Source organism: Octopus bimaculoides, chromosome 24, assembly GCF_046866305.1.
Source record: "Octopus bimaculoides isolate indiv1 chromosome 24, ASM4686630v1, whole genome shotgun sequence".
NCBI classification, from domain to species: Eukaryota; Metazoa; Mollusca; class Cephalopoda; order Octopoda; family Octopodidae; genus Octopus; species Octopus bimaculoides.
In genome coordinates, this window is record NC_142951.1 from 21,107,069 (window position 1) to 21,120,690 (window position 13,622).

General features: G+C 37.5%; 1 protein-coding gene across 5 annotated transcripts in view; it reads right to left on the minus strand.

The window, feature by feature from the left end:
• Positions 1-4,120: 4,120 nt before the first annotated feature.
• LOC106873150 (glycolipid transfer protein) overlaps positions 4,121-13,622 on the minus strand; it is a 43,091-nt gene continuing 33,589 nt past the window's right edge. For all 5 annotated transcript variants that reach the window (XM_014920376.3, XM_089341229.1, XM_089341228.1 and 2 more), the window contains exons 4-7: positions 12,164-12,285; positions 9,644-9,794; positions 7,948-8,025; positions 4,121-4,391 (exon numbers count right to left, since the gene is read on the minus strand). In XM_014920376.3, coding sequence (XP_014775862.1) covers positions 4,287-4,391; positions 7,948-8,025; positions 9,644-9,794; positions 12,164-12,285 — 456 coding nt within the window. In that variant the 3' untranslated portion in view covers positions 4,121-4,286. The remainder of the gene's footprint in view (positions 4,392-7,947; positions 8,026-9,643; positions 9,795-12,163; positions 12,286-13,622) is intronic.

A 13,622-nucleotide genomic window follows, 5' to 3' on the forward strand; every position in this document is an offset into this window, starting at 1 on the left:
ACTTGTCTTCACATCATACAAGCCAGGCTTGTTGGTTTCTATTCTACTGTAAACAAATACATTTGATATGGGGGCATATTACCATGCTTGGAAACAAATGAGGGTTAGTGACAGGAAAGGCATTCAGCCATAGTAAATCGCTCTCAACAAAGCTGTTGGATCCATGCAAGCACAGAAAAGAAATTAAACAATGATAAATTGGTCCCACAACCTAGAGTTAGTTCACCTTCTAGAAGATAATTTCTGTCATTTTGCTCAGACCTGCACAAGTTCCTCTATTGCTCCTAGACATCCCTCGAGTTCTAAATTTCTTTAGAAATCTGGTATAATTAGTTGTGATAGACTGAAGCTCCATCATCATCATCGCCTTAATGTCCACTTTGCCACGCTTGCTTAAGTCAAAAAGAGTTTGCCAAGGTAGATTTTTCTTTGGCCAGATACCCTTGTCTGGCCATGGGGAAATATAACAGGACTTGAAAAGCACTCATGTGGTGCCACATTAAAAGCACCCAGCACAAACTGTAAAGTGGTTAGTATTAGGAAGGGCATCCAGTCATAGAAATCATGCCAAATCAGAATGGAACCTGGTGAAACTTCTCAGCTTCAGTCAAACCCACACCAGCATGGAAAATGGACGTTAAAGGATGATGATAATGATGATTGAAAAGTAATATTTTGCCATGGCCAGACATGTTTTCACAGAAGATTGGAAATGAATACTACTATATGATAGTGACACACGTATAGTTTTTTTCAGTTCCCATCTTCCAAATCTATGTACAACACATTGATTGGCTCAGGGCTATTGTAGAAAACACTTATCCAAGGTGCAATGCAGTGGGACTGAACCTGAAACCATGTAGTTGGGAAGCAAACTTATCACATAGTCACACCTGTATCTACAAGGGTAATTTTCATTTCATGTAGCGTTTCTTCAATTCAGGAAGTTAAACAATTTGGCTTTTTTGAGATTTAGGAAACATTTTCACTTTCAAATCTAAATATAACCCTTCCATATATATTGGTTGATGTGATTCAGACTCAAGATGTCCAATGTACAAACTTTGACCTTGAGTTCAAACATCAGTGGACATACCCTCCACATTCATCAATGAACAATAAATGTAGAGACATAGAAACATTAAAAAAAAAAAGACAACCCAAAACAATATGTTTACTCAACTTGTTAGACTACCTACTTTACCTGGATCAGCAGATAAAGTGGGAAGTTTGATAGGGAGATTGGCAGATAGATAAATATGGAGACTAGGAGGTATGTGGGTGATAGGTAGATAGTTTGGCAGATAAATTGATAGGTAGGTAATTATGGATGTAAGTAGGTAGACAGATAAATATAGATGCAGGCAGACGTGTAGGTTTGTTAAAAGATAAGTAGGTTAATAGGCTGGCAGGTAAGGACTTACAGGGTGTTCAGGTTAAATTTGACAGTTTGCATAAAAGGAAAAGAAAACACAATAACCCATCCAAAAATTAAAATATTTAAAAAATTCAAAGAGAATATTAACTAGATTATGGCTGGGTGATAACAGTTTACTCAAAGAAGCTGCCTTCAGGTTCCACTCTACCCTCAAGAAGGCTCCAGATTCTGGCACATGCATTTCTCATTGTGTCTCTGGGAAGATCTTCAAACATTTCCTTGATCTTTGTCACCAGTAGACCTTGGTGTTGCAGGCAGAATATTTTTCAACTGTGTTCCATACATAGTAATCGGGGCAATTAGGAGGCTAGAAATTGGGGCTGGTGAAGTTGTAGAAATTTTCTGACAACAGCTTCTAACTCTTTTCAGAGGTATGGTAAAGAACTGAATCCCATTGCTACATTCACCCAGAACCATGCTAATAGCTTAGGAGTGAGATTTAGGATTTCTTGGCTTTTTGTGAATTGATTTTGATAAAACTTTTCCCAACTGGTTTGCACACTATGGCAACACCATTGTTATGTTTTCATTATTCTGTATAATTTCCTTTCTTTTTTATTTCAGATTCTTTAGATTTTGGGTGAACCATGGTAATAGCTTTTGAATGAAAATATCCCATCTAGACATTGTTTTTCAGAAAATGAAGAGTAATGATAAATATATACTTAATGTATGCTTAATATGTAACAAAACCATAATAATATTATAACCATTATTGACACAATGAAGTATTTAGCCACATGAGCACTAAGGAAGAAATGATCTGATTGTGGGACCTCCAAGACTGTGACAGCTAGGGATTTAAGGAATATTGGCCACAAATTATGTGGGAAACCTGGACAAACAAACAAAGCCATTTTCACCTTCAGGTTTCCTTATGTACCAATAACCACCAAAAATTGCATCCTCGGGACCATGGCTTCTGTACGAGAACCCCTGAAACTGCTTTCCTCACAGGAGTTTGACGTTAGACAGGAGTTGTGTTCTGTTCACTGACGAAACCAGGGTGACCCTCGACGAACCTGATAGTTGGGCAAATGATTGGGTCTATTTTGGAAATGAGCATCAACAACAGTGTGGAGGAGTCATATTGTGGGCTGGTATCATTGGGGACAGACTTGTTGGTCCAGCCAGTGTACCTGAAGAGGTTAAAGTGACCGCAGCCGCCAACTGCAATCTCCTGAAAGAAGTCTTGGATCCCTGGCTAGATGACACATCACTATCACTTCTAAGGAATCTCATTAATGCATGACAATGCTCCCTCCCACTCTGCTAGGACCACCCAAGCATTCTTAGGGTCTTGTGGCATACAAAATGAAAGGTTGATGGTGTGGCCGCTAGCATTTCTGTATCTCAACCCTATCGAAAATCTTTGATCCATCATTAAACAAGATGTTTACGCCAATGGACGCCAATTTATGTCGAAAGATGTCTTATGGGCAACCATGAAAGCTGCAGCAGAGGCAGTCCAACCTGCTACTATTAAGAAATTGATAGATTCCATGACTAATAGGGATTTTGAAGTTATCTGTTGAGATGGTGCTCATATGGCTAAATAATTCATTATGTCTATAAATGTTATTAAATTATTGTTTTCTGTTAAATATATATTCAATGTATGCTTAATATGTATCATTACCCTTCATTTTCTGAAAAAAAAAAAAGAAGTGTACATGGGCTATTTTCATTCAAAAGCTATTAGCATGGTTCACCCCAAAACGGAAGAATCTGAAATATAAAAGAAAGGACATTACACAGAATAATGAAAACAATGATGTTGCCATAGTGTGCAAACCAGGTGAGAAAAGTTTTATCAAAATCGATTCACAGAAAACTGAGACATCCTAAATTTCACTCTTATGCTATTAGCGTGGTTTTGGGTGTACATGGCCTTCCAGCAGCAACCCTCTCCAGTCAGGGAGTGACTGCAGTTCCAACAACTTCACACAGCTATCCGAATTGAGCCTAAGATCCTGTTCAAAGATGTAGGGATGAATTCCAATGTGCAGACACAGAAAACCTGCTGTGTCCCTTCCTACTTTTTCATGATTTCATAATCTTCCTTGTAGCTGTCCATGTCATGTCTTACAACTTTTACAGTGTCCACAGAGCATCGAGAAGCAGTCATGATGTTGGCACTTTAATCATCATCATACAGGTAACTCTTTTCCAATATTCAGATGACTTGCGGCCCTTCACATCAATTAACTTTTTCTCAACTACAACTTTAATTTTTAAGTTCTTCAATGCCATTAACTATTCACCAATACATCAAGCTGTTCCTGAAAAAAGGAGACAAAAAAAAAAACAAATTTACCCCTAATACTTTGTATAATTAACTAAATACCACAAATTTCTTAGCTAATTAAACAGCTTTCTTTGCTAACTAGATGCCACAATGCTCTTTGCTAATTAGACACCGCAGTTTTCTTAGTTAATTAGAAGCCACAGTTTTCTTAGATACTGCCAGTTCAATAAAATCAGGTAATGAGGAAGTTGAGGTTAAGACAAAGATGTCAGACAAACAAAAGCCAAAAGAAAAGACAGAAAACAGGAAAAAGTAAAAAGGAACAAACATGGGATAATTTCTTGAAAAATCTTTCTAATCTCAAGAAACCACTACCACAACCCCTCACACCACCACCACCACAACAACAAATAGATAAAAACACTGACAAGGAATTCTTAAAGAAATGAGAACGTTTTTTTTCCCCCTTAATTTTACAAATTTATTCAGAATATGTAGTTCAATAATCAGTTATGTGCCACTGCTCTGTGCCATCACTGTCACTGCACCATGCTGAAAACAATGTACCATGATCCACCACTGTGCTCTGCTGTGATGATGTTACACTTTATCATTGTTATCCAGGTTATACTTGATCAAAATAGACTTAAATACTTCCAGGTTGCTTGATAATGAGTCCAGATAAACCTGAAGGTCATTTATGAACTGAAATAGAAAAATATACATATATTACACATACAATTTAAAAGTGTGCTTGAAGGCATGACACATTACCAAAAATTCGGGCTCAAAAAAGATAGTCCTACACTCCACTCCTATACTCTATGCCAGCATTTCTCAACTGGGGTTCTCCAGAACCCTAGAGTTCTGTGAGAAAGAGTGAGATATGCTAATGCTAATTTCATGATTGTAATATTACTATACATGGACAACATATTATTGGTTACTGTAATATAGACATCATCCTATCTAACCTATTATGTTATAAAAAAATATAACCACCATATATATATATATATATATATATATATATATATATATATATATATATATATATATATATATATATTAGACTGGAGCCTGGTGTTGCCATCCGGTTTCACCAGTCCTCAGTCAAATCGTCCAACCCATGCTAGCATGGAAAGCGGACGTTAAACGATGATGATGATATATATATATATTTACCATGTGAGCTATGATGGAAAACATTTGAGAAAGACATGATATATAATTTTTTTTGTGCAGGGGTTCCTTCAGACATGTAATTTATTTTAAGGGTTACGCAAGGGTAAAAAGGTTGAGAAACACTGCTCTATATAATTTGAAAACAACCATGTCCGGATAGGCTAACATATAGAGTTTGAGTCACATTATATACTAATAAGAAATGCAGAAAATGTAATTGGTATTTTAAAGTTTTATATATTGTGTTGAGTTAAAAGTTTCACAATGTATTTATGTTATTCGTCAAGTTACAACAAAAGCTTATTTACTTTATTTGTCAAGTTACAACAAAAACAGCCTAACATTCAAAACAGAGGCCATCATGTTGCACTGTCTAAAGCTGCACTTTCTAACAGTTCTTTGATCCTATGCTGATACTAACAGTCAAGACGTTTTTTAATGTTTGTGAGGTGTTTGTCCTACAGGTGTTTAAAGTTTTAGTATAGTAGTTTGATTTCAATTTTTTACTTGCTTTGGGCATATTTAGGCTGTAGCTCAAAGTTAGTACTGGGGTTGAGGAGTGTGATTTGGTTAGTATTAAGTTTACAAAAATTTGACCAGTATATAAGAAACAATGCAGATGGCAAAACTATTTCAATTCTTGAAAATGAGACTATGAAGTTCTGGAAAAATTGAATATAGAACTACATATTTAGGAACTTCATTATTTAAGGCTAAATACAAAAAAACTGATACAAAAATACAGAAAATCTGTAATAAAAAAGATTAAACTGGAACAATCAAATCTTTAATAAAACACATAAATATCATCATCATCATCATTTAACATCCGTTGTCCATGCTGGCATGAGTTGGATGGTTTGACCAGGGTTGGTAAGCTGGAAGGCTGCACCAGACTTCAGTCTGATTTGGCATGGTTTTCTACGGCTGGATGCCCTTCCTAATGCCAACCACTGAGAGTGTAATGGGTGCTTTTACTTGCCACAGGCATGGGTATCATTTGCATGATACCAGTACCTGCTACAACTGTGATTTTGCTCAGCTTGATGGGTCTTCTTCTCAAGCACAACATAATGCCAACAGTCTCGGTCATTGCCTCTGTGAGGCTCAACACTCGAAAGGAACTCAGCCACTTTGTCCCTGTGAGGCCCACTGCATAAGCCATGACTACAATTTCACTTGGGTTGATAGGTCTTCTCAAGCACAGCATATTGCCAAAGGCCTCGGTCACTAGTCATTGCCTCTGTGAGGCTCACAGTTCAAAGATCATGCTTCAACACTTCGTCCCATGCCTTGTGAGTAGATTTGGCAGACAGAAGCTGAAAGGAGGTTCTCACATACATATATCATCATCATTATATATAAATAAAATGGCAGTGGCACATAAAAGCACTCGTCTGATGACATGTAAAAGCATCCATGCAGCAACACGTAAAAGCACCTGTGTGGTACCACATAAAAGTGCCTGTGTGGTACCACGTAAAAGCACCTGTGTGGTACCACGTAAAAGTGCCTGTGCAGTACCACATAAAAGTGCCTGTGTGGTACCATGTAAAAGCATCTGTGTGGTACCACGTAAAAGTGCCTGTGCAGTACCACGTAAAAGCGCTTGTGCAGTACCACATAAAAGCACCTGTGTGGTACCACGTAAAAGCACCTGTATGGTACCACGTAAAAGCACCTGTGTGGTACCACGTAAAAGCACCTGTGTGGTACCACGTAAAAGCACCTGTGTGGTACCACGTAAAAGCACCTGTGTGGTATCACGTAAAAGCACCTGTGCAGTACCACATTAAAGTGCCTGTGCGGTACCATGTAAAAGCACCTGTGCAGTACCACGTAAAAGTGCCTGTGTGGTACCACGTAAAAGCACCTGTGTGGTACCATGTAAAAGTGCCTGTGCGGTACCACGTAAAAGCACCTGTGCAGTACCACGTAAAAGCACCTATGCAGTACCACGTAAAAGCACCTGTGTGGTACCACGTAAAAGTGCCTGTGCAGTACCCCATAAAAGCACCTGTGTGGTACCACGTAAAAGTGTCTGTGCAGTACCACGTAAAAGTATCTGTGCAGTACCACGTAAAAGTGCCAATGCAGTACCACGTAAAAGCATCTGTATGGTACCATGTAAAAGTGCTTGTGTGCTACCATGTAAAAGTGCCTGTGCAGTACCACGTAAAAGCACCTGTGTGGTACCATGTAAAAGCACCCAGCACACTGTGTTAAGTTGTTAGCATTTGGAAGGGCATCCAGCTGTAGAAACCATGCTAAAACAGCCAGGAGTCTGGTGCAGCCACACTGGCTTGCCAGCTCTGGTCACACATTTGTCAGCGCTGATCCAACCCATGCCAGCATGGACAACAGATGTTAAATGATGATGATGATGATATATAAACACACACGTGTGTTGTAGTATATTGTCAACTTAATGTGACAATCCCAATAAGGGAACACACTACTACCGTTTAGCCCTAGGAAGCTGGACCGCTTCCTGTTGGCCTTGACACAATTACTGTGTCCTTAAGTTTGCGAGGGGGAGACAAGCTCCTCCACCCAGCCTAGCCAGCCTTCAGGGACATGTTTCTGAGTCTTTCCTCGTCATCAGCCTGAAGTAGCTTGCCAGCTGGATAAAGAAGCCCGTTTCGCCTTCGCAAACTTATATAAATCATAGTGAAGTTTATTCACTGATCAGCAAAATTAGAAATATAATATTTCTAAATCTCTCAGAGAGATTTAAGCAGTAGTGGAGCGATAAAGTTGTGTTGTTCATGTGTATCCTTACCTCAAAATCATGGTTGTTAAAGAACAACCAGCACAGTCATTCAACTGATGTTTGTTTCCAGCCTTCTGTGGAAAACGTTTGGCCATGGGGAAATACATGCTGTTGGGTATTGAACTCACGATCTTATGATCATGAGTTGAATGCCCTAACCACTAAGCCATGCACCTTCACAAAAGCCAGAATGTTATGAGTGGTAACACAATATGGGCACACAGTTTGTTCAGTACTGTCCATGGGGAAAGATCAATTTACTTGGAATATGCAATCATTAAGTAAATAATTTAGTTAACCGACCTGTTCTTCATTTAAGTTGGTATCTTTACACAAAATGTTCATAAGGCCTGTACGACTTGGGGCTGCTATTGAAATAATCTGGTGAAAGAGAGAGAGAGAGAAATATTGAAAAGATTAACAGAAACAGCAATAACAACGGCAACAATGAAACAAGTTAGACACAAGCCAAAGCAAGAGCATCGAACTGATCTTGACCTGCTAGAAATAGCAGCCATATCCTCAAGGATATATTGAGTAATGAAATGCAGTCCTAAATATAGGCACAAGTGTGTCTATGTACTGAGAAGCTTGGTTCAGGGTTCTGTTCCACCTTGGGCAAGTGTGTTCTACTATAGCCTCGGGCTGACCAAAGCCTTATGAGTGTATTTGGTAGACAGAAACTGAAAGAAGCCGGCGAGCTGGCAGAAACATTAGCACGCCGGGCGAAATGCTCAGTGGTATTTCGTCTGCCGTTACGTTCTGAGTTCAAATTCTGCCGAGGTCGACTTAGCCTTTCATCCTTTCAGGGTCGATAAATTAAGTACCAGTTATGCACTGGGGTCGATGTAATCGACTTAATCCCTTTGTCTGTCCTTGTTTGTCCCTTCTATGTTTAGCCCCTTGTGGGCAGTAAAGAAATAAGCCCATCATATATGTATGTGTGTAGTTGCTCCCTCCACTACCACTTGACAACTAGTGCTGGTTTGTTTATATCCCTGTAATTTAGCGATTCATTAAAAGAGACCAATAGAAATAGTACCAGGCTTTAAAAAAAAAAAAACTCTGAGCTTGATACATTTGACTAAAAATTCTTCAAGGCAGTGCCCCAGCATGGCTACAGTCTAATGACTGAAACAAGTAAAAAACAGAGATACTTTATATGAATACAGGGCATGTTACAGTTGGAAGACCTGATCATAGTTGTCTAACATGGACAACTGGATCGAAACTGACCTGAGGATAAAGAATGACATATGAGAGAGAACTTGGTTGTTAATTCTATCAGATCAAACTCTCTTATACGGTAGTTAGTTCTACTATTACTGTTGACTTCAGTTATCTCATCACAGTTTTCAAATGGTTCACTTTAGTTTGAGTTCATTCATTCCATAAGATTTTAATCTGGTTTTGGGTTCCATCCCATTGTGTGGCTCCTTGGGCAAATGTTTTCTACAATACTGTGTGGTACCATGTAAAAGTGCCTGTGCAGTACCACGTAAAAGCACCTGTGCAGTACCATGTAAAAGCACCTGTGCAGTACCACGTAAAAACACCTATGCAGTACCACATAAAAGCACCTGTGCAGTACCCCATAAAAGCACCTGTGTGATACCACGTAAAAGCACCTGTGTGGTACCACATAAAAGTGCCTGTGCGGTACCACGTAAAAGCACCTGTGTGGTACCATGTAAAAGTGCTTGTGTGCTACCATGTAAAAGACAGAAATTGTGTGGAAGCCCATTATGAGTGTGTGTGTGTTGCATAATTCTTGATGTGAAACCATGTGTTGAAACAAATGTTATATTTTTCACTAGCTTGGCAGTTAAATACCCAATATGGCAGAGAAAAAAAGAAAAACAAAGAACTCAAATGGGTTTATATTCAATATACAAAAATTAAAAAGAAAATGGAGATTTACGATTGACACATTAAAAAATGAGTGAATGAAAGACAGAGCAAATGAATGAAAGCAGAAAAAATAATAGTAATTCCTTACTGGAAATAGTTTCTGTACAAGCCATCCGTGGTATCGACTAAGTGTTTCCTCATAGGATTTTTGAATGAGTGGATGTAGTGATTGAGATGTGTTTCCAGCTTTGTGTTCTTCCAAAAATCCAGACAGAAAAACATGTATGAATTCTAGAGCTCTAAAAGTAGAAATAACACCATCATCAGACTCATCAATGCATTTACGTCCAAATTTTTATGCTGGCATGAATTAGATAAAACTTAGTGAAGCGGATATTCTTTGGCCAAATGCTCTTTCGGTCAACAACCTCTTGTTTTCAAATAATGTATTTTTATCTTCCAACTGATCTTCAAACATTGAAAGCAGTAAAGCTAATGAACAAGGTTTTTGTTTACTAGAAAACATACAAAACATCAATATTAATGAAGACACAAAATCACACATTCTCTTTCTTCCACTTTCATGAACATACATACACACAAAAGGTATCCACACAGTTTTCATCTACCAATTTCATTTACAAGGAATTGGCCAAACAGAGACAAGAGTAGATTAGTAGATACTTGTCCAAGCTGTCATGCAGTGGGACCAAACCTCAAACAGTAGGATATGAAAGGAACTTTGCAACCACGTTGGCAAGAAAGTAATTTGGTTATTTTAGTATGAAGTCATTTTTTTTCATACAAAGAATGGACGTTAATCAATTATATGTTTTCCATTTTGTTCAATGGCCTTTTGCCATCTTTCTGGCAACTTCATGATTCCATGCTCTGCAAGTGGAATTTAAGGTCATCATCATTATTGAAAGTTTTACAATTCAAAGAATCTTGCAAACTTCAAAATAAATGGTAATCTGATGATGCAAGGTCAGGGCTATATGGTGGATGTGACATGGCTTCCCAACCAAGTTCCAATAATTTTTCATGAGTTAGTAAAGACATGTGTGGTCTAGTATTGTCATGGTGGAATACAATTCCTTTATAATTTGCCAATTCTGGCTGTTTTTCTTTGATTGCTTTCCCCAGTTTCATTAGTTGTTGACAATAAACATCTGAATCGATCGTTTGGTTCCTTGAAAGCAGCTCAAAATACGCAACACCTCTGTAATCCAACCAAATTGACAGCATGACCTTTTTTTGATGCAATTCACCTTTTGATGTGGTTTGTGCTGGCTCATTACGCTTGGGCCATGATCGTTTCCAAAGGAAAATGAATTGTTTACAATAATATCAATCACCAGTGATGATTTCTTTCAAAAAAAAAAAAAAAAAAAAAAAAAAAGGCCAATTTCATTGCATTTGAGATGAATATTGCAAATATTGACTCTTTGTGTTAATTGAATCTCTTTCAATTTATGTGGAACCCAAATATCGAGCTTCTTAACAAATCCAAGACATTTAAAATTATTTTCAATTGTTGTGTGATACATATAACGTCTCTGCAATCTATCGCACAGTTATATGACAATCAAATTCAATAATGGCTTTGATTCAGTCATCATCAACTTCAGTAGGTCAACCAGAACATTGGTCATCTTTGAGTAAAAAAATCTCCAGAACGGAATTTCTTATATCATTTCTGACATGTGCATTCTGTTAAGCAATCAACACCATAAACTTCACATATCTTTTTGTGAGTCTCAGTAGCTTTCTTGCCTTTATGGAAATAAAAAAACCAAAATATGGTGAAAATGTTTGTTTTTTGCACTCAATGTTAAAATTGACACTGAACTAACAGTAAGCTAAAAGGAACAGCTTTCAAATGTCAAAAGGTAAAAAAATCATAACATTGACAAAAGTCATTAAAAAAAAAGTAACTATTTACGAAAAATGAAATAATGAAATTAGTTTCTTGCCAACCCTATATATATATATATGTATGTGTGTGTGTGTATATCTATATATATGCACACGCGCATACATACATATAGTTCAAATGTACAGAAAACAAAAGACAGAGACAGGTGAGGGAATAGCAAGCAGGTGTATTAATTTGACTCCCAGGAGAAATGGAAGTCTTTGATATTTTGAGCCTATGCTCTTTGACAGAAAAAGATGAAAGGTAAAAAATGGAGAGATAATGAAAAAAATTAACAATTTGGGATTAACAGTTCTACATATTGAAGTGACCGGAATAAAAGAAGCCAATGAAAAGGAAGATAACAGTGACTCAGCCGAACTGGGTGCTCAAGTGCATGTGTGTGTGTGTGTGGGGGTGAACATAAGATTAGCACTCCACACAAATGCATACTATTAATGTAGTTCTCGGGGGGGGGGGGGGGAATTCAGCATAACAGTGTGACAAGGCTGACCCTTTGAATTACAGGTACAATTCATTTTCCGTCAGCTGAGTGAACTGGAGCAATGAGAAATAAAGTGTCTTGCTCAAGGAAGAAAGCATTGCAAAACAAAGAGAGGGAAAAACATAAAAGGTGAGGATGACATACAAGAGGAAAGACATATTGCAAGGCAAGAGGAAGCAAACACCAGCTGACTAGAATTAAATTTATACTGGACAAAATACAGTTGGAGTGCCTTAAATGATTACCTCTTCAACCAGAGTCCACTGATACCAGCATAGTTTGTTGTCTTGTTCTCTTGTTCATCCAAGAACATCGCTTCAATGTGGGAGAAGGTAACAGGGTCTGTGTTATACTTGGTTTGTAGTTTCTGTAGAGTTGAGACAATTGAAACACTTGAATTTATGAAGAACATATACAATGATGTAAACCAGCGGTTCCCAACCTTTTTGTCGTTATAGCCCACTTTTCCACACACAAAAGTTCCCATTGCCCACCTGTGCAGTAATTTTTAGGATGCAAAAATAAAGCATATTCAGAACGATTGCTTAAAAAATGAAATATTTATTGAGATGAAATATTGCAAAATGGGCATTCGGAGTTGAAATGTTATTCAGAAGAATGAAGTTTTTGATTGCTAAATGTTTCTCAATGAAATAAAATTGAAAAATGATACATGTATTAAATGTTCAACAAACTTACCATGTTCAGCTTTCAGTGTGATCCTTGAGGCTTATGCGATGCAGCTAGTGCAGACACATTTGGTTGCAAATTTGTCAATTTTAATCACAAGTCTCCTCGTTTGGCTACATCCAGTCCACTTCTGCTTTTAGAAAGTTAAGTACCATCGTGACTGAAACCAGATTCGACCAAGTACAACGTTGGGAAGGCAAGCAAAATTAATTTCAAATGCTTCCATAAGTTTGGGTAAGAATTCAATATACCTTGATGATACCACAAGCCTTCTTTACCATGAAACCGATATCACATTGTGGCCTCATTATGATTTTGCAATTCAATTAGCTCCTGAATGTCGTCTTTGCAATAGACTGCTTGGACTTCAAACGGTTTGCTATACCAATTTGAAATATTCAATGTAATAACATCTTGAAATCGCTCCATTGTGTCATCATGCAATGATTGTAGATAGTCCCAATAGGTAACAATATCCTCATCAACCAACTCATCTTTCAAAAAATCTAGTTGTGGAAATTGATGCAATTGACGTTTAGAAATGTTTATTTTATACAGGACCAATTTCGAAATGAAGGCAGTGATAAATGATTTACAGTCGACAAGAGTTTTTTGCTTTTCTTGCAACAACTTAATCAAATTTAGTGAATATATCGCTCAGAAAAAAAATATCATGCTTTGCAGCTATTAATGAAGCCAACAGAGGAGTACTTTCAAAAAAAGATATGATCACATGAAACAGTTCAACAAAGCGAATAACACAGTTGCTCTTTGACAGCCATCGTACTCCGGTATAGTACAGAAGTTTTACAAAGTCATCATCATTATCCAGACACAGTTGATGGAAAATTCGATCTGACAAGGAATTCGATTTCAGTTTATTCACAGTTTTGAAAACCAACTGCAGTGCATCATTCAATTTGACCATTGATATTTTTTGCCACTAAATGTTGTCAGTGTATCACACAATGAACTATTAAAAATCTGTTGAGAAATTTCACACTTTAGGAGAGA